This window comes from Amphibalanus amphitrite, unplaced genomic scaffold (genome assembly GCF_019059575.1).
Source record: "Amphibalanus amphitrite isolate SeventyFive unplaced genomic scaffold, NRLGWU_Aamphi_draft 000792F_arrow, whole genome shotgun sequence".
Lineage (NCBI taxonomy): Eukaryota > Metazoa > Arthropoda > Thecostraca > Balanomorpha > Balanidae > Amphibalanus > Amphibalanus amphitrite.
Genome location: NW_024882286.1, coordinates 264379 through 282044, shown reverse-complemented (window position 1 = coordinate 282044; position 17666 = coordinate 264379). Strand labels below are relative to the sequence as shown.

Below are 17666 nucleotides of genomic sequence, written 5' to 3'. Positions count from 1 at the left end.
CGTTATGGGAGGGTCCAAACTCGAAATACAGACACTAAAAGCATATAAATTTATTAAATTATCGCCCTTCTACCATTCCAGCAGAGGTCCCACGGCCGCCGCCCATCGCGGAAACAGCGGCACAGCCAGCGGAGGCGTAAACGACATGACAGAGGAGAAGAAGGGAGGAGCGGGGCACTGGGCAGCCGCGGGACCCGTCCCGCTCCGACAGGCGCAGAACACAGAACGCTAGCAGTGTGACACGCACTCCGAACAGCTGATAAACATGTCGGCAAAAACAGAAGAAAATATGCAGATATTTTCCGACGCTGCCAGCGCATCTCGCGAGCTGACATCACACGTCTTGTGGTAGTGTTGGAGCAATGGGCTTCGTGTGTGACGTCAGCTCGCGAGATGCGCTGACAGCGTCGGTGAAACACCGCCCTGCACGCCGACAGCACCGCCTCGCTCCGGCCGACGCTGCGTTTGCGTCTCCGTCTCCCAGCCGGCGCTCTGTCAACGGTCATCAACCTACAAGCATCGTGCAACACAGCCGCATGGGAGCAGCTTACCGCCGCCGCTGCTGCGGTGCACGACGGTGCAATGATAATGATTAATGAAACGTGCGAGAAAAATTGACCATTTTATTTTACATGACTGAATAGTAAAACAAGTGCTATTAACAAGTACACAAAACAGTATTTTTATTATGCCTACCGCGCATGAGCTACCGCTGCTTTCATCATGAATTCATTCAAGCCCTCGTCACATACAAGTACTTGTTATTAGCTTTCCCGAACTGACAGGCTGATCGTCTACTGGAAGGGCTGCCCAAATGCCACCGAACCCAAATACTCTATAGCTCCTGATCAGCTTGTCCTCCGCCTCCCGCAGTTCGGCTGTTCTATGCACTGTTAGCAGCGCTCAGTAGTGTTGGACGTAGGAACGTCGCCACCAGCGTCCGACAGCCATGGAGGACAGCCTGTCGTCGTCGGTGGAACTCATCCCCGCCTCACCGTCTCCGGAACGGGCGGCGCCGGACCGGACTCGCCTACTGACGTGGCACACGCCGCGCCAGCCGCCACCGCCGGCCGGCCTCTCGCGTGACTCCGACTCCGACTCCGACTCTGTCCCCGGCGGGAGGCGGCGGGACCGGTCCGTGCCGGCGGGGCGGTCGGGTGACTCCGCCGAGCGCGGCAGTCCGTCCAGTCCCGTGGTGATATCCGATGACGAGGATGAGGTGGTGGCGCCGCCCGCCAGCGAGAGGCGCCGTCCGCGGCCGCTGGTGATCTCGGATGAAGACAGCGACGATGACGCCATCCCCTGCAGTCAGCCGGGGTCGGAGAAGGCCGTGCGGTCCGGCAGACGCTCCAACGACGTCGTCGAGGCCAGTTTTGAGGCCGACCAGACCGACCGAGGGTCCTGGAGGGACCAACGGAGGACGACTGTCCCCGCCGCTGCGTCCTCGGACGTGTCACGTGACTCGGGTATCGCGCGGACGGAGCGCGACAGGGACGCGTCGACGGCGTCGATGATTGCGAGCGACGAGAGCTGGGACGGATCCAGCACCACCGTCCAGACTGCCGGGCCAGAGCAGTGCGCACTCTCCGAGCAAGACCTCTCGACAGTCTCGGCCACCGCCTCGGGCCGCCGAGCGACAGAAGCCACCACCGTACAGACAGATCAGTCACACTGTCATTGTGGTCTAGGCAAATGGCCCACTCCTCTGAGCCAACACCTCGATTCCCCCGAATACGACAGTAATTAGTGCAGCGCTAAGCGTCCTCAGTTGGCGCTCCGTGTCTCCGTATCCTCGAGCACTCATTCCTCCTGGAAGATGGACATGGCGCGCACCTTCTTCCCGGGCGCTTCGAACATTTCCGGGCTGTCCAGAGACGGAGGCGGCTCGAAGATCTGCGTTCGCCTGCGGGCACCGAGAGGGCACCGTATGTCAGCTGCTGGCCCGCCCACGAACTCTGCGCACTGCAGCAAGCGAGGTAGTGCGCGGGGATTCAACGAAGCTTGAATATTTCTAATGATTATTATTTAAATATCTTTATTAATATCTTTATAATATCTTTATGTAACCGTTATAAATGTATTCATATACTCATTCATAGCATGAGTTAGTAGCTACAGCGTCAATAATCTAAATCCTTCGAAGATTTCCCCGACTACAGCTCCGTGGGCGACTCACCTGCGGGTCTTCCTGTCTGGCACCACGAAGGTGACATCGGCGGCGCTCTCTTTCTTCCCGGCAGTCTCCTGCGGCGGCACCGTGAAAGTGTCGTCCGCTCCACCGGCGGCCGAAGTCACCCGGTTCGAGCACCGTGCCGGCTTGCACTGACAGTTTTCGTCACACTGGCTGCGGTGGCTGCGGCACGGGCAGCGCAGCTTGCACATCCCCTTGCAGTTGCAGCGCGGAGTGCCATCAGAGCGGCGCTTCACGGTGCCGGCGCCGTCCGAATCAGCCGGCGACTCGGAGTTGGAGTCGTTGTCGGGGCCGCGACGGGCCATCTGCGACGCACGCGACTGTGGAGAGCAGGGGAAAGGGTTAGTGGCGCGGGAGACACTGAGTTCAGAGAGGCCAGCGCACGATGGACAGGACATGACCATGCAACACATCAGGATGACGACGTAATTTTTGGAAACGGAAAACGAAATAGCTCAGAGCGATGAACTATCTAGTAAAAACTTTCTAACATAGTTAACATGAACTACCTCAACTAACTACATGAACTACCTGAAGTATGACATGAGCCAGATATCATGGTGTTCATGGTATCTATGATTCTAATAATTTCATGGATCATAAATTGCGACAAATTTATAACACTTACAATTCCAACACCCGGTATCATGCTCCCGCCTCCCACCCTCCCTTCGTCTGCGTTCTACTCTTACCGTCATTCGGCTGATACGCTTGAAGAGCGGCGTGCGTACCCACTCAGGGTCCTGGCTATCGTCGTCGCCAGATTCCGACTCGCTCTGAGACAGAATCTCATCTAGCTGCACCCGCTGCTGGAGGCGCGGCGGCGGCTTGGCGGAGCGGGCGCGCTTGGCCGGCGCCGTCTGGGCCTCGCTCTGTGGAAAACGGACCGGCAGGTCGGACGTGGAGGGGGGGGGGGGCATGCGAAGTATTTCTGCGGCAATTAACACGGTCGGGCAAAACATGGTGATATTTTAAGATGACGGCGGGCTGAAGCGCACTGCAAGAAATTACAAATGTGCTGCATCTGACGACAAGAACACAAGATTCGCTGCAGGCTTGTCTGCTCCAGCTCTTTCACTCACGTCTTAGATACCTTATCCCTACCCGTCACTACCCTCACGCCACCTCCCATCTTCGTCTGCCCACCTCGCTTGTCTCCTGTCCACCTCCCTCCTCTCTCCACCCCGCCCGTCATCCGCATAGTGCCCCCTCTCCCTACCCCAACGTTCCCTTCAAACATATCCGATCGTCCCTCCCTCCCAGCCTATCCCATCCTACCCTTCCTCAACTCTCCCCACCCCAACCATCCAATACCCACCAGCTGAGTCTTCAGCTTCTCGGCCTCGGCTCTCAGCGCGGCCACCTCCGCGTCCCTCTCCGACAGCATGTCGTGAAGCTCGCTCAGACGCAGGATTTCCCGCTCCTGCATGGCGAGCCTCTCTTGGAGTGCGGCCGTAGCCCCGTCGTCGCCGCCACTGCCCTGGAGGTAGAGGGGGTGTCACAACGGCGAGGGGTCGAGCCGATCTAACGGGGTGCGAGGGATTGGGGAAGGGGGATTATTTATAACGACAAAAGCTAGATTAGACTAAAGATACTGTTACAAATGAGCATCGGGACGGGGGGAAAAGAAGCTTGTTTGAAGTTGGATTTCGAAATTATCTGTCTAATGTCTGTGTTTCGAAATGAGTGTCTGCACTATACAAATATATTCCAAAATTGAGATCGATCGGTTACGGATCTACGCCAAGCACCAGCCTGGTGTGTTTGTGTAGCTGTTATGGACTAATCTGAAGCTCGAGTGGTGCTGTTACAGACCTGTTTGAAGCTCGAGTTGGGCGTACTGCAGCCCTGCGGCTGCGGCATGTGGCGCAGCAGCATGAGCACCTTCTCCTCGTTCTCCAGTGTGAGACGCGAGAGGCGCTCCTCGAACTGTCGCCGCTCGCGGGCCGCCTCGCGCTCCAGCTCCTCCACCGCCTGCAGCGCTTCGTCCAGCTGGCTCTGTAACACGTCCAGGGACTCACGGGTCAGCAATGGAAACACAGGGTTGGACACAGAGACTCGTCCATACTGCTGGCTCTGTAACACGTCCAGCTACTCCAGGGTCAAATACAGTGCCCAGTCCAGGTTAATCTGTAAGTAACACGCCTAGCGGCTCGTCTGATCCAGCCTGCAGTATAACACAGCGGCACGTGGTTCAAATACGTCTCGCACAAACACCGCTCCATGAATCAAGAACGACTGTCCAAACCAATATTGTAAAACGTGCAATAAATCGATTCAGATATTCAAGCACACCCTCCAATCATTCATCGATCAACACGCCGTGGCGACCAGCTCAATGCCTTGTTTGTTTATTGGAGCTTAAGGGCGCGCCGACAAAAAGTCCCAATACACAAGCTCCATCCAACCAGCTACCCAGCATCCATACCACCACCCTACCCGTCCCTCCCCGGCCGACCTACCTGCAGCTCCTGGCCGTCCGACTGACGAGCGCTGGCGTCTGTCCGCGCGCCGGCCGCCAGCTCGAACAGGTGCTCCAGCGCCTTCTTGGCGTCCGCCATCGAGGTGACGGTGGCCCAGCGCTGCGCGGGCGCCGCGGCGCGTCCGTCCGACTCGACGTTCATCAGCCGGTGCTGCAAGTCGGCGATCTGGCCGTTACGCGACACCAGCTCGTTCTGGATGTCGCGCTTGGTGCGGGTGAGCTGGGCCACTTCTTCAGCCGAGACGTCGTCACGCTGGAGCTTCCTCTGCGGGGGGGGGGGGGGGGAGGTGGGGTGAGACGTGCTCGGCAGAGGGAGGAGAGACCGTGACCGTACAAGGGCAGAGAGGGGTGAGATGAGGGAACGAGTACAGCAGTCAGGGAAGGGCCGCACCGGACGGTGAAAACGCACAATGGTCAAATCCTGGTTCAGAACTAAGTGAATTCAGACAAATATAAAATTGATAGCAGACGAAAAATTGCATCTAACGAATTTTACAATTCGTCGATTAATTACATAATGCCGCGAATGACTAGCTCCGGCAGCTGTCTAGTCAGACTCCCCTTCCCTATTCTATTCTATCTTTCCCTCTCCTCTCCACACGAGTCGCACATCAGTAAGATTCCTCCCACCAGCGACCGGAGGCGCTGTCCCACGACCGTGGTGGTTTCCGGCCAGTCCCCACACACCCACCTCCGTCTCCTTCAGCTGCGCGTTGAGCCGGCGCCGGTCGTCTATCAGCTGTTGCAGCGAGCGCTGCGCCAGGCGGGCGCTAACCAGCAGCTCCAGCTCCTGATCCACCTGCGCCGTGACGGCCGCCGCCGCGCCGCCACTGCCGCCGCCACCGGTCGTCGGCTGGCGACGCTCGCGAGCTGACTGACGCTGCTCTAGGACCTGAGGGAGTGGGAGAGGGGGGAGAGGTCAACGCAGTTTAAGGTAGGAATGGGAACATAATATGGAGGCTGCAGTAGGGGTCAGGCGGTGCGTGCATACTACACAGACGACAATATACAAAGACAAACATACAGACAGTGGCAGACAAACAGAGAGACAGACAGAGAGACACTCAGTCTCGTTAACCCACCTCCTTGAGGCGTCGGTTAGCGGCCATGGCGTTCTCCATCTTCCGGCGCAGGACAGTCTCCTGCTTGACGTGCTGCCGCTCCAGTTTCACCAGCTGCACCTGACGCTTCCTGTCCTGCGCCTTCAGCTGCATTACCTCTCGGTCCTTCTTCTGACGCCACTGGCGGAACCTGGCGGACACGGAGGGACGTCATAGTTATAGGCCGGCTCAGCTGACACGTGGGCGCGTGGCCGGTAAAGATATATGTGGAGTGTGGACACACTAGAAGAATCGCTTTCAAATTTCAATGCCACAATTCTATGAGTGTTCAACTCATCTAAAGTTTTTTTTTTAACGTAAATATCTGCCTGAGATAAAAACAAAGGCTGTGTTAACTACAAAGCCTATTCAGTGCGGCCGCTTCGCTCCCTTCAGCCCAAAGCCCCTTCGCAATTCCTCTTCCGCTTTGTTTTATAATTGCTCCACCCTTCTTCACACAGTCCAGACCCCGAAGCAACAAGTAACTTCCGCGCCCAACTGTGAGTCTTTTCCCGTCCCTCCCCGTTTACCCTCTATCCCACCGAGCCCACCCCGGGCCGTTCCCCTCTAACTCACTTGTCTCCGTCCTCCTTCATCTGTCTGATCAGCTTGACGCGCGTGTGCTTGATGTTCTGGATCTCCTTGTTGAGCTGGACCACCTTCTCGTCCGCGGCGCGCTTCATGCGCAGCAGTCGCTCCTGCTCCTTCATCTTGTGCATCAGCGACTTGATGCGCTCCTCCAGCTCCTTGACACGCTGTCGCTTCTGTTCGGCGGCCCTGCGGAGGAACGGAATACGTTAGGTAATGCCGGTGAGCGGTGACGTCCAACAGGTGAATGAGAAAACGTGAAAACGTCTGAATTTGTTTATCTTACGTGCATACCATACACATGAAATAGTTAATTGATAAAAGTCGAGAAAATAACTTTTAGACATTATACTCTAATCACAGAAACCGCCAAAATTCCTCTTTTCAGTTTCTCCCTCTATCAGGTGGTAACCCTACCACTGCCAAGCCCTCCTCTCCCTCCCTCCAGTGCTAACGTACTTGGATCCGGCGGCCTCCTGTCTGGCCCCCTGGAGCGCCTGCTCCAGCCGCTCCTTCTCCGCACTGAGTGTCAGCACCTGTTCCTCGAGCTCGCGGGTCGTCTGCTCGTACCGCTGGCGCACGACCAGCATCTGCGTGTTGCTGTTGGCCATCTCGCTGGCCAGGTTCTCCTTGAGCGCCAGCGCACGGTTCAGGTCCTGGGGACGAGAAAGGGCAAGTTAAATACGTTTAGTTTGGACGTGCGGGTGGTCACGATAGTGATAAACACAACACAATCGAATTCATCACGTTTCCCTCAACCCACCCGGGCACAAGCAGCCCCTCTCTCCTCTCTTCCTCCTGTTCTGCATCGCTTTCTTATGTGTATCATATATTTCCTGTTTCCCTCTCTCCCTCCTCTCCCCGCTCTCACAAGGAGTTCGTTGTTGAGCTCGGCCTGGCGGAGAGCGTGCTTTTTCACGAACTCGTCCTCATCCACTTCCTCGTCCTCGTCCTCGCCGGCTCCTCCCGATGAGGACGACTCGCCGTCCTCTGCCGGGCCGCCTGAGGAAGTCACGTGCCGCGTGGCGTCTAGCCGGCGCAGCTCCTCCTCATGGTGGGTTTGCTCGTGCTGTGGGAGACGGAGAACGGGCCGGGGTTAGCAAAGAGAGATGGGGGGACTGAGAAGTTGGGACATTTGTTTGGCGCATCGGGGCTTTAGGGCGCGCTGACTACTCAGGCCATTTTGCGCCCATAGAGACGGACAATGCTAGGACAGCTGAGAGACAGATCGGGTTTCCGACAGCGAGTTAGGGCGTAGAGATAGGGTGGCTTAGAGCAGGGAGACGGACAGTAGGTATTTGAACGAAGAGACAGCGTAGCACAAATATGGGGCGGGTCCAAGAGGGGGAGGGGGAGGGGAGATGACGTGCTACCACTCTGGACAGGCCATATCATATCAGTTATCACTGATGCATTACAATACATTCCTGCCCGGGGCTGGGAAAATTTAATTGTGTCACCGAGGTTTTTAATTGAAAGTACCGAGGGCCGGTAGGCCCGAGGTACTTTCGATTAAAATACGAGGTGATTTTTTCGTCCGAATTTTCGTCCGATCGGCATGTCAGCCAGCCCCGTGTTATCCCTATGGAAGCGCCCTTTTGCACGTGCCGACGGCGCACCCCTGGTCCGATTGCGCCCATCTTTTGATACGATGGTCCGCCCCACCCAAAGTTTTTGCCCAATAAATTTCACGTCGATACGCGGCGCCGTTCCGGCGCTTTAAGACACATAAGGCATGACACAGCGATGATGACAACTTATAATTTATTATAAGTTGTATTTATTATAAGTTATTATAATTTATTATAATTTATTATAAGGACACTGTGTCCTTTTTCATAAAGATTCTACAATCCGATTGTAGTTTGTACATTTGTAGTTTTCAAAGTACAATTTTACAAACTAATACTTTTCATAAAGCCTGGACATGCGGCGTCAATAGAATTGTACTTTCGATCCGGGAGCGTAGTTTTGCGGGGCTTCATCTCCATGGCAACGGAGTAAACAAAAACTTCTGCAACAGTTTTCGATGTTCAAGGCCCTTCGATGTTGTGTTGCAAATTGCGTATGGTGTGCTGACAGTTTTTTGCAATTTTTAAAAGAAATAATTATTGATAAATAACTTGAATTGCTTTAAGGGATCAGCCATCGCTTTGCACATGCATAGCTAGAACTTTTATGCTGAAAGTATTAACATTTTCAACATTGCAATCATTTCAAGATGTACTTGTTTCGAGATTTGGTATCTGAAGTCCAACAAGTCATTAGTTTCTTGAAAGAATTATTCATGAATTGTTCAGACAATAATGCAAAAATGGCTGAAAAAGGTTTAGGTTAAGCCTATCCGGGTTATAGAGTGGTTATTATGGATATTGTTGACCGTCATATTACCTAGTGACGAGCTATGTGACCTCAAATTGCTTTGAGCCTTGAATTACCCGTTTTGATAAGTAATGCAGCCTTGTGAAACATGAAGCAACAAGAAAGCCAGCGAATCAAATGCCAAAATCAAAATGCAAGAGCATTGTGACGAAGCGAGAAGCAAATAGATGGAGGCTGGAGCCACCCAGGAGACGGGATGAAAACTGATAAAAATACAAGCTTTCCTACTGCGTGAAAGGAAATGGGCTACAAGTCTTGAAGAGAAGATGCATGGTCATTCCATTGTGTTGGTTGAAGAAACTGAGCCGGAAACGAATAGGACATGAGCGTAGGCTGCTCTTTTTTCCCAGAGAACTTTATCCGCAAAAAAACTGTCATGTTAATGTAAGATTATGAGCTACCTATGTTAAAAAAATGTTACATGAGTCGATCGATGGTAGGTATAGTACCTAGCATAATGTATTCAGATATTGATATCAATAATAGCTAGGTATATATTTATCCTTCACTTTTAGATATTATTCGTGAACTTATTATGACTACCTACTGACAAAAAGGTTCGTATGAATAAGGAAAATAAATTGTTGATAAAATACCGTCTTTTTGTCGAATTATAAACAATGAATAGGCCCGAACGATGCTACGAATTTCAGCGCTTTAGTTCCTTCCGTTCAAAAACGCCACTGGCGTGGGTCAGCCGGATCGAGGGGGGTCGGGTCGAGCCGTTCAATGCCGGCATTTTTTTCGGAAATGCGGCACACATGAAGTTATATATAAACAGGAAAATGATGAAAATAACCAGTTAAGTGCCTTTTGGGCGAAAAACGAGCGGGAACAAAGTTAACACCTCTTCTTTTTGCTTTTTGCACATGCAGTGGGGGCCACTCACATAGGTCAAGAGTATGCGACCTTTGGTAGAAGGGATGCAGCTACCCTACAACAATTACCGCAAGACAATCTTCCTAGCGGCTGCTGAGATATGAGCCTCTCAAAATCACTACTTTTGCAAAACAGCTTGAAAATGAACACCCTTGACTTTTCACGTGGCACGCAGTCGGCAGTAGCGGCGGAACACCTTCAATTAAGGGGTCTGCCGACTGCCGACTTTTGGTCCCATTCTTTCCATGCAACGTCCATAGGGCTAATGATAAAATAGCAAAATCAAAGGGGGTACGGTGCCCCGGTGCCCCCCCCCCCGTTCCATCGCCAATGGTGGTACGTGCCACTGAGGGTTTCTGAAATGCATTAGGAGTAGTCAATTACGGGGTAGAAGGAATAGGACTACCCAACAAAAAAGACCGAAGGCCAATCGGTCCAGCGGTTGCTGAGATATTAGCACGGCAAAAGTGTTACTGGCCGGGCCGGACCGGGCGGCTCAATACTGAGATTTTTTCGTTATATTGAAAAGACCTAGCTTCGCTCGCTGCGCTCTCTCGCTCAGTAATAATATATATCGTGTATCTGAGCATTGGTTATTATTGAATTAAATTATTAGCAACGTTAAGCTGATTCCTATGCTTCATCTCCGAAATTCTACACACGGTTAGGGCGTTGTAGATTTCGATTGTATTTTCCGTCAAGGAAATCCCAAAATCAGAGGAACCGTTCTTTTTATGAAACAGATTGCTAGTTTTTTGGCTGATAATTGCGGAATGTGAGTTGTAGGTTTGTGGAATTGTAGTTTGTACTTTCGGATTGTACTTTTTCCTTTATGAAACAGATTTGTACAATCGAAAGTACAAACCTACAAACTACAACTACAATTCTACAATTCCAGGCTTTATGAAAAAGGACACAGAGGTGACACAATTAAATTTTCGCAGCTCAGGGCAGGAAGCTATTTCCCATACATGCGTACGGACCGTTGCAAATGTTGTGGAGGAACCAAAACGCCCCAATTTCAACCTTGTTTAGTCTTTCGTGGCTATGGTTTGTTGCGAATCAGCGTCAAAGTTTAAGTTTTATATCGTGATGTTTCACTTTATTCATGACAAATAATAAAATCCTTGCATCAAACACAATGTAGGTAGGTATATCATAAGCCAATCAAATAAAATGGACGATAAAATGAAGTTATAAGGAGCAAAAAGATGTTCTTCAACTTTATGATGTGACGTCATTCATCATGACGTCATATATTTGAGAGGTGCAGGAAAACGTCGAGGGGTGCAGGAAAACGTCGAGAGGTGCAGGAAAACACATTTTCCTGCATGTCTCGGAAACCAATCAGCATTGACTTCTTGTATGTTTCAAAAGTGTAGTATAATGCACGTGCCATTTTAATGCCTGGCTTTCTCGATTTAAACGTGCAATGTTGCATGTATGGGAAATCACATGAGCACACCAACCCCACTGTGCCACTGAGAACCAAACCACTCCGTCTTCACAACACCTGTTGTTCTCCACTCACCCCTCCCCGCCCACCATTCACCACCGACCTGCATATCCATGATGCGGCTCTGGAGGTCGCGCACGTGGCTCAGCTCGTCCGCTCCAACTGCCCCACTCTGGTTCATCAGCCGCATGGCGTCCCCGGTCTGCTGGTACAGCTCCTCCAGGCGCTGTTTGAAGCGGTCGGCGGCCCTCTCGGCCAGCAGCGCCTTCTCCGCCAGAGCGGTGTGCTCCTCGATGGAGGCCTGCAGGTCGCGAGCCAGCCGCCGGTTCTCCTCCATAAGCCGGCGGTTCTGAGCGACCAGCGCCGACGGGCCGCCGGGGGACGGGGGCACGGCCGGGACGCCGCCGGTGGCCGGTGCGGCCGGCGCCGGGCAGCCGCCCTGCACCTCCAGCAGTTGGGCCTGCAGCTGCTGAACCTGAGACACGCGGTGGTGAGGGGGTGAGACACGGAAACGAGGAGAGACTAGGAGAACAGGGCGAGTCTAACGGGTAATGAAGAATAGTGGAACGGGATAGCGGAACGTGGATTTAACGAGTTTAAACAAATTACTTTTATAAGATGAGCTAGCGCATACTTCATAAAACGAGACCGAAAGTTTGTCACTGACACAAAGGATACTAGAAAATACAGTCCTGTGAGCCTGAACCGTGAGGCTAGGACAATTCCATTTTTCATCAATAATCATCTAGCACTAAAAGTACACACAAGAAACAGTAAGACACCACCGATGAATATCACCATGACAGCTGACACATTCTCCGACCTCCTTATTATCTCAACATCTCCCTCACACTCAGACTCCTTCCCTCAGTGCCACTCCTTCTGCAATCTGCACCCTACCTGCTGCCGAAGCCGAGCAATCTCGTTTCCTTCACGGTTGACGATGGGTTTGTTTTTTATCTTCCGGGCGCGGTCGGCGTACCGCAGGGTGCTGACCGTCTCCTCTAGGTTGGCATCCGCCGGCGATGTGCACGCAATCATGAGTGTGTGCGAGTTGCCACCCAGGGACTCTGCGAGAGCACACGGAGAGCGAAATGAAGTGTGACGTAAGTCAGAGCCTCGGAGAGCATACTTTATGAAGGGCGCATTTGCGAAGGGGATGGTGGTGAAGGGGTGATAGCTGATAACCGCTAGTAACGAATCCAATTATAACGATTTAGGTACATGCAAGAAGAAACGAAATAAGCTTAGCAGTACTGACAACTGGGTATTGAGGAAGCTGTCGAAAATCGCGAAAGAGAGGGAAATCTTGAACGTCATCTTAAGACTGACAGCATGTGGAAAAATACCCACTAAAACAATCAGTTAGGCATAATTAGTAATTACCATGTCGTCCCCAGACAGCACTGCAAGCAGCGCTAGAAACGCTGTCCTGCATTGCTCCATCTGTTGCCTCACAATTCAGTTTCTGGCTTCGATCTCCCCGATTCCTTCCGCCCTCTCCCCATTCAGCCAGACGCCTACACCCCTAATCTCTCCCTTCCCTCGTCTCACCCTGCAGCATGCGGGTCAGCTTGCTGTCTCGGTACGGCACGTGTTTGGGCGGCTTGTCCTCGCCCAGCGCCGAGATGACGTTGCCGAGGCTGAGCAGGCCGCGGTTGATGTTGATACCCTCCTTGAGCCGGTCGCCAGTGGCCTGCGTCTTCTTGGCTCGCTCGGAGCCGGCCAGATCGACCAGGTGCAGCTTGGCGGTGGTGGTGGCGCCCGTGTCGCGGGCACGCTGCTCCAGGCAGACCGTGAATATGGCGTGACTCCGTGACGAGCGAAGGTTCATGGCCGTGGCGCCGGTGATCCGACCCAGGCCGCCCTGCACAAAAGATAGGAGGGTATATTACGTCACAATGGCAAACCTCGAGTCAACAAAAGCAAATGGTAGCCATGCAATTGACGTTACCCAAGTGAAACGGATCTGAGGAAAGGTTGATTGTAATTACGACTTTGGGTCTCTCTCTCTCTCTCTCTCTCTCTCTCTCTCTCTCTCTCTCTCTCTCTCTCTCTCTCTCTCTCTCTCTCTCTCTCTCTCTCTCTCTCTCTCTCTCTCTCTCTCTCTCTCTCTCTCTCTCTCTCTCTCTATCACTCACTCACTCACTCACTCACTCACTCACTCACTCACTCACTCACTCACTCACTCACTCACTCACTCACTCACTCACTCACTCACGCACGCACGCATGCACGCACGCCGCACGCACGCACTCACGCACGCACGCACGCACGCTCTCTATCCCTCTCCCCTCTCACCCGCTCCAGGCAGGAGATGGTTTCGGTGACGGTGGTGACGGCCACCTCCGTCAGGCCGGCCACCCGGATCCCTTTGGTGTCCTCCCGGATGTCCACCTGGCTCTGGTCCCGCTCCTTCCCCGACAGCAGGTCAAACAGCTGCTCCTTGTAAATCTGAGCAGAGTAAGGCGGCAGGTCAAACAGCTGCTCCTTGTAAATCTGTGCAGAGAACAACAGCAGGCCAAACAGCTGCTCCTTGTAAATCTGAGCAGAGAATGGCAGCAGGTCAAACAGCTGGTCCTTGTTAATCCGCGCGAAGAATGGCAGCAGGTCAAACAGCTGCTCCTGGTAAATTTGCACAGAAGCTGGGCACAGTAAAAGCGCTTTTACTTTCAAGTCTTCACAGAGACAGAGTTCGATATTGTAAATCGGCGAAGAAACCGAGTACGATTCAAACATCAGCTCAAAGCACAAGCTCGGCGCAAGGACACAATTAATCACAATAAAATGGCGACATGCTCCCACAATAAACCCGACTCTCTTCTGCCTCACCTCCAGAAAGGAGACGCGCACGACAAACTCGCAGTCGCGGCGCTCGCTGATCTGAGCGAACAGGTCGGTCATGGCGCGCGGGATGACGCCCGTCTCGTCTGTCATGCCCGTCTCCGAGGAGTAGACGGTGCCCATGGTGTAGGTCTTACCCGAGCCCGTCTGACCGTACGCCAGGATCGTGACGTTGTAGCCTGACGGACGGGATAACATCGACACGGTCAACGGTCAAACACGGTATCGCGTAGAAACAGGCAGCTCGCAACAGTGCGATGATGAATTAGTAGGGAAACTTATAAAAAGGCTGACAAATCATGGTATAACTAGCAGCTTATCATGAAAGGCTTTTACCAAACAGTCAAAATAAAGTACCTGAGCAGGTTCAGACTGCAAGAGTATTTGAACATTGTCCTCACCTTCAAACAAATTTCCAAGCATATCTTTGACAGCAGTCTCATACAGTTGCTGCTGGGATTGTTCGGAGTCGAACACAAAGTCATATGTGAAGGCCTTCTCTGTTCCTGACAGCACGATCTGAAAAGTAAAGGTGGAAGAGATAAGCTACCTATATATTCAAAAAGCAGTTGCGGATCTAAAACATTTCTTCCGAGTGTAATTTATCAACAAACGTTTCCAAACCTGCAATTCCTCTCATGCCATGCTATGTCTATTTCTAAACAAGATGTGATTTTGACCAGTCACATTGAGAGGAGACAAATCTGTGCCGCTTGACACTGACGATTTTTGCGGAAACAGGTTTTCTGCAATAACTTCTAACTCAAATCTTGCACCAGCTTTCTTTTACTGGCATCGTACTTCTCCCCTCAAGACGGATCAAATGAACTATAGTTGGACGTTAACCCGCGCCCTGCTGGGGGGGGGGGGGTGTATGAACACCCCCCTTGTGGTTTTTTTTGCAAATATCTCAAAAACGAGCGGCGCGTACACCTTATCATACATCAATTCTACACATGGTGTGTAAATTTCAGACCAAGGTCATTCAAGGTCAGGTCACCAGGTCACTTGAAGTGACCTTACCTCATAAAAAGTTTCAATGTCTACCATAGCGACATAGCTAGAGTGACCGATCGCTTTGAAACTTTCAGCGATTGATAAGGGTAACAAAATCTATAAAATGTTTATCTCGGAATTTCGATATCAGTGACCTAAGGTCAGGTCAATTTTGCGACCTCCCCAATACCTTTAAAGGAAATAGTTCACTTTCACGAAATTATTTTTTTTTTGCAACGATTTATGATTTTTTATGTTCAAAATAATCAGCAAAGAAAATAAAACCTTTTTATAACAATTTTTTTTTCTATATTTTGATATAGGAAGAACTTTTCAGTTTCTGTAAGGCACACGCGATCCAGTATGAAAAGAGCATGGGTCCCGAAAATTCTTCAGAAACAGAGAAATTATCGCAGCCACCGGCATTTGGGCGATCTGCTCGATCTGATAATGTTCCCCTGAATGTCCTAATTGATCAGTACGAGAATTTCTCTAGAGTTCTCGTAGATAATTTCTCTAGTTTCTGAAGAATTTTCGGGACCCATGCTCTTTTCATACTGGATGGAAATATATGCAAGGCACACATCCTCAACGCAAGACACCTTTTTCGGGACGAGAAATAGAATATCTTTGCCTAGGGTGATCGTTGGGCTGTAAAAGCTCCTGATTTATGCTCGTCTCAGCCCAAGCTACGGAACTGCTATTCCAGTTCAAAACCCATGTTAAAAAGTGAACCATTTCCTTTAAGTCAATGGGAGAAAATTGAAATGCGCCTCTTTTGGACGAAAGAGATTATAAACGCTCCCAAACACTGAATTACAAGTGGTTTAGACACACTGAACATGAAAATGGTGTTCGTGACCCCTGTTTATGCCCCTGAGATCATCTCAGGTCACGAATGGTGTCTAACAGTTTTTCGCAAATAACTTTTGATAGAGGCATGCTAGAGCGGTGAAAACGCCCTAGATGTGTTCAGCTCGACGATACGGATCGCCTGATATGCAACATGGTCCTTTCCGGTCAGGTCATGACCTTGACCTGAGGTCACATTTTCAAGTTGACCTTTCAAGGTCAACTTATCATTCATTCGATGCGTCTTGACGAGAGGAACACGATGCCGGTAAAAGTAAGCTCGTACAAGGCTTGGGTCAAAAGTTATTGCAGAAAAACTGCTTCCGAAAAATCGGCTAATTTTGCAGTTTTTGCCCCCTGCAGGCAAAACCGTTGACGTTAGGTCAAATCCGAGAGAATTACTCAGAAAGGGCGTTAATAGGGCTATCGAATGCGCTTTTCCGCGGCGCTGTAGCTCTATTGGTTCCCAAGTTATGCGTTGGCTTCCCGGAAATTGTCGACAGTCGACCTGGAAATCGGCAAAATTTTGCCTTTAATGACCTCTGGTGACCTGACCTTTGACCTGACCAAAAAAGTGACTGAAGTGATTTCGTCATTATTTTTGGCGCTCTTTCGAATGCCGCCTTCCGCGTATCGCTACGTGTCCCAGGAGCCGAGTTAGAAGGGGGGGGTGTTCAAACACCCCCCCCAGCAGGGCATGGAAATCCAGGACCCCCAGGCGGGCGCGGGTTAAAAGGCCAACTTTCTAAGCATTTTGACTTTTTTTTTTGCATTTTTGACAACTTTCAAACATTTTGTGACCTGAAATGACCTCAGGGACATAAGCAGAGGTCACATGTACCATTTTCCAGGTCTAATTTGTCATTTTTACCTGTATCTCAGTGTTAAAGTGTTTACAATGATGTTCATCCAAAAGAAGCATCTTTCATTGCCTGCCCCTGGTCATTTCCCTCTTTCCCATTGACATATCATGGAGAGGTCACAAAAATGACCTGACCTTAGGTTACTGATAATAAACTTCTGGCATTTTTCACATGAAATTTTCACATGTGCATAAAAACATGATGTGTGCCAAAAACAGTGACACTCCGCTCCTCTACCCCTCGTTTTTAAGATATTTGTGAAAGGTGCAGGGAATGTTCAAAAACCCCTCCCCCCAGCAGGGCATGGGTTAGGAGCCTACCTCCAGTTGAGCAAAATGCTTACCTGTGGCTCACCAGGGGTGACATCAAGGCAAGGCTGGCAGCCATCTCTGATTTCCTTTTCGACCACTGGTCTGATCCGCACTGCTACCCTGACTGGCAGCACCTTCCCCGACATCTCTGGGTACAGACAGAAAAACGTAAGGCACTGACAGGGATATTATAAATTGGTGACTCAAAAAAAAACTACAAAATAGGTACTACAAAACAAAGATAATAAAATCTGGGATGGCACCAATTAGTCATTAGCCATTTGAAATAGGTAGGTAGATAGGGTCTTAAAGATCACCAGAAAACAAGATATTATGTCATATCAAACTTCTATGATTTCTGAACCCATGCCATATACCTAACATACCTGATGTTAAGATGAGTTGCTGAATTTGAAGTTGATAGAAATTGAAGTTGAAGTGTCGTCGTACAGCAACAATTGAACCAATCCGCAACTAATTTATGACCAAGTTACATAGGGCTTGGTAAGGAATACATATGGATATCGCCGAAAGATTTCGGACTGTGTAGAATATCCAAACAATTATAATTCAAGCAACGGTAAATGCCAAGGTAAGCTTGCATCTCCCGTGTGTTGTTTGAATTTGAAGGCAACTTTGCGCTGCCATATACCTTATCAGCTGTTGTGAAAACGAAAAAAAAACTTTGCCATGTATTTGATTTTACCTAATTTGAATTCATA

At 50.7% G+C, this 17666-nt stretch overlaps 1 protein-coding gene across 1 annotated transcript; it reads right to left on the bottom strand.

Annotated features, from left to right (window-relative positions):
- Positions 1-609: 609 nt before the first annotated feature.
- Positions 610-17576, bottom strand: LOC122366241 (chromosome-associated kinesin KIF4A-like). Its single transcript, XM_043338249.1, has 19 exons — positions 17331-17576; positions 16977-17092; positions 14324-14441; positions 13911-14101; positions 13380-13532; positions 12633-12945; positions 11979-12148; positions 11182-11553; positions 7233-7430; positions 6821-7017; positions 6350-6550; positions 5756-5924; positions 5365-5565; positions 4654-4938; positions 4007-4189; positions 3510-3671; positions 2884-3063; positions 2177-2511; positions 610-1903 (listed from the first exon to the last, which is right to left on the bottom strand). Exons 2-19 carry the CDS (start codon positions 17088-17090, stop codon positions 1801-1803), a joined length of 3645 nt encoding a protein of 1214 aa, XP_043194184.1. The 5' UTR covers positions 17091-17092; positions 17331-17576; the 3' UTR covers positions 610-1800.
- Positions 17577-17666: the final 90 nt, after the last annotated feature.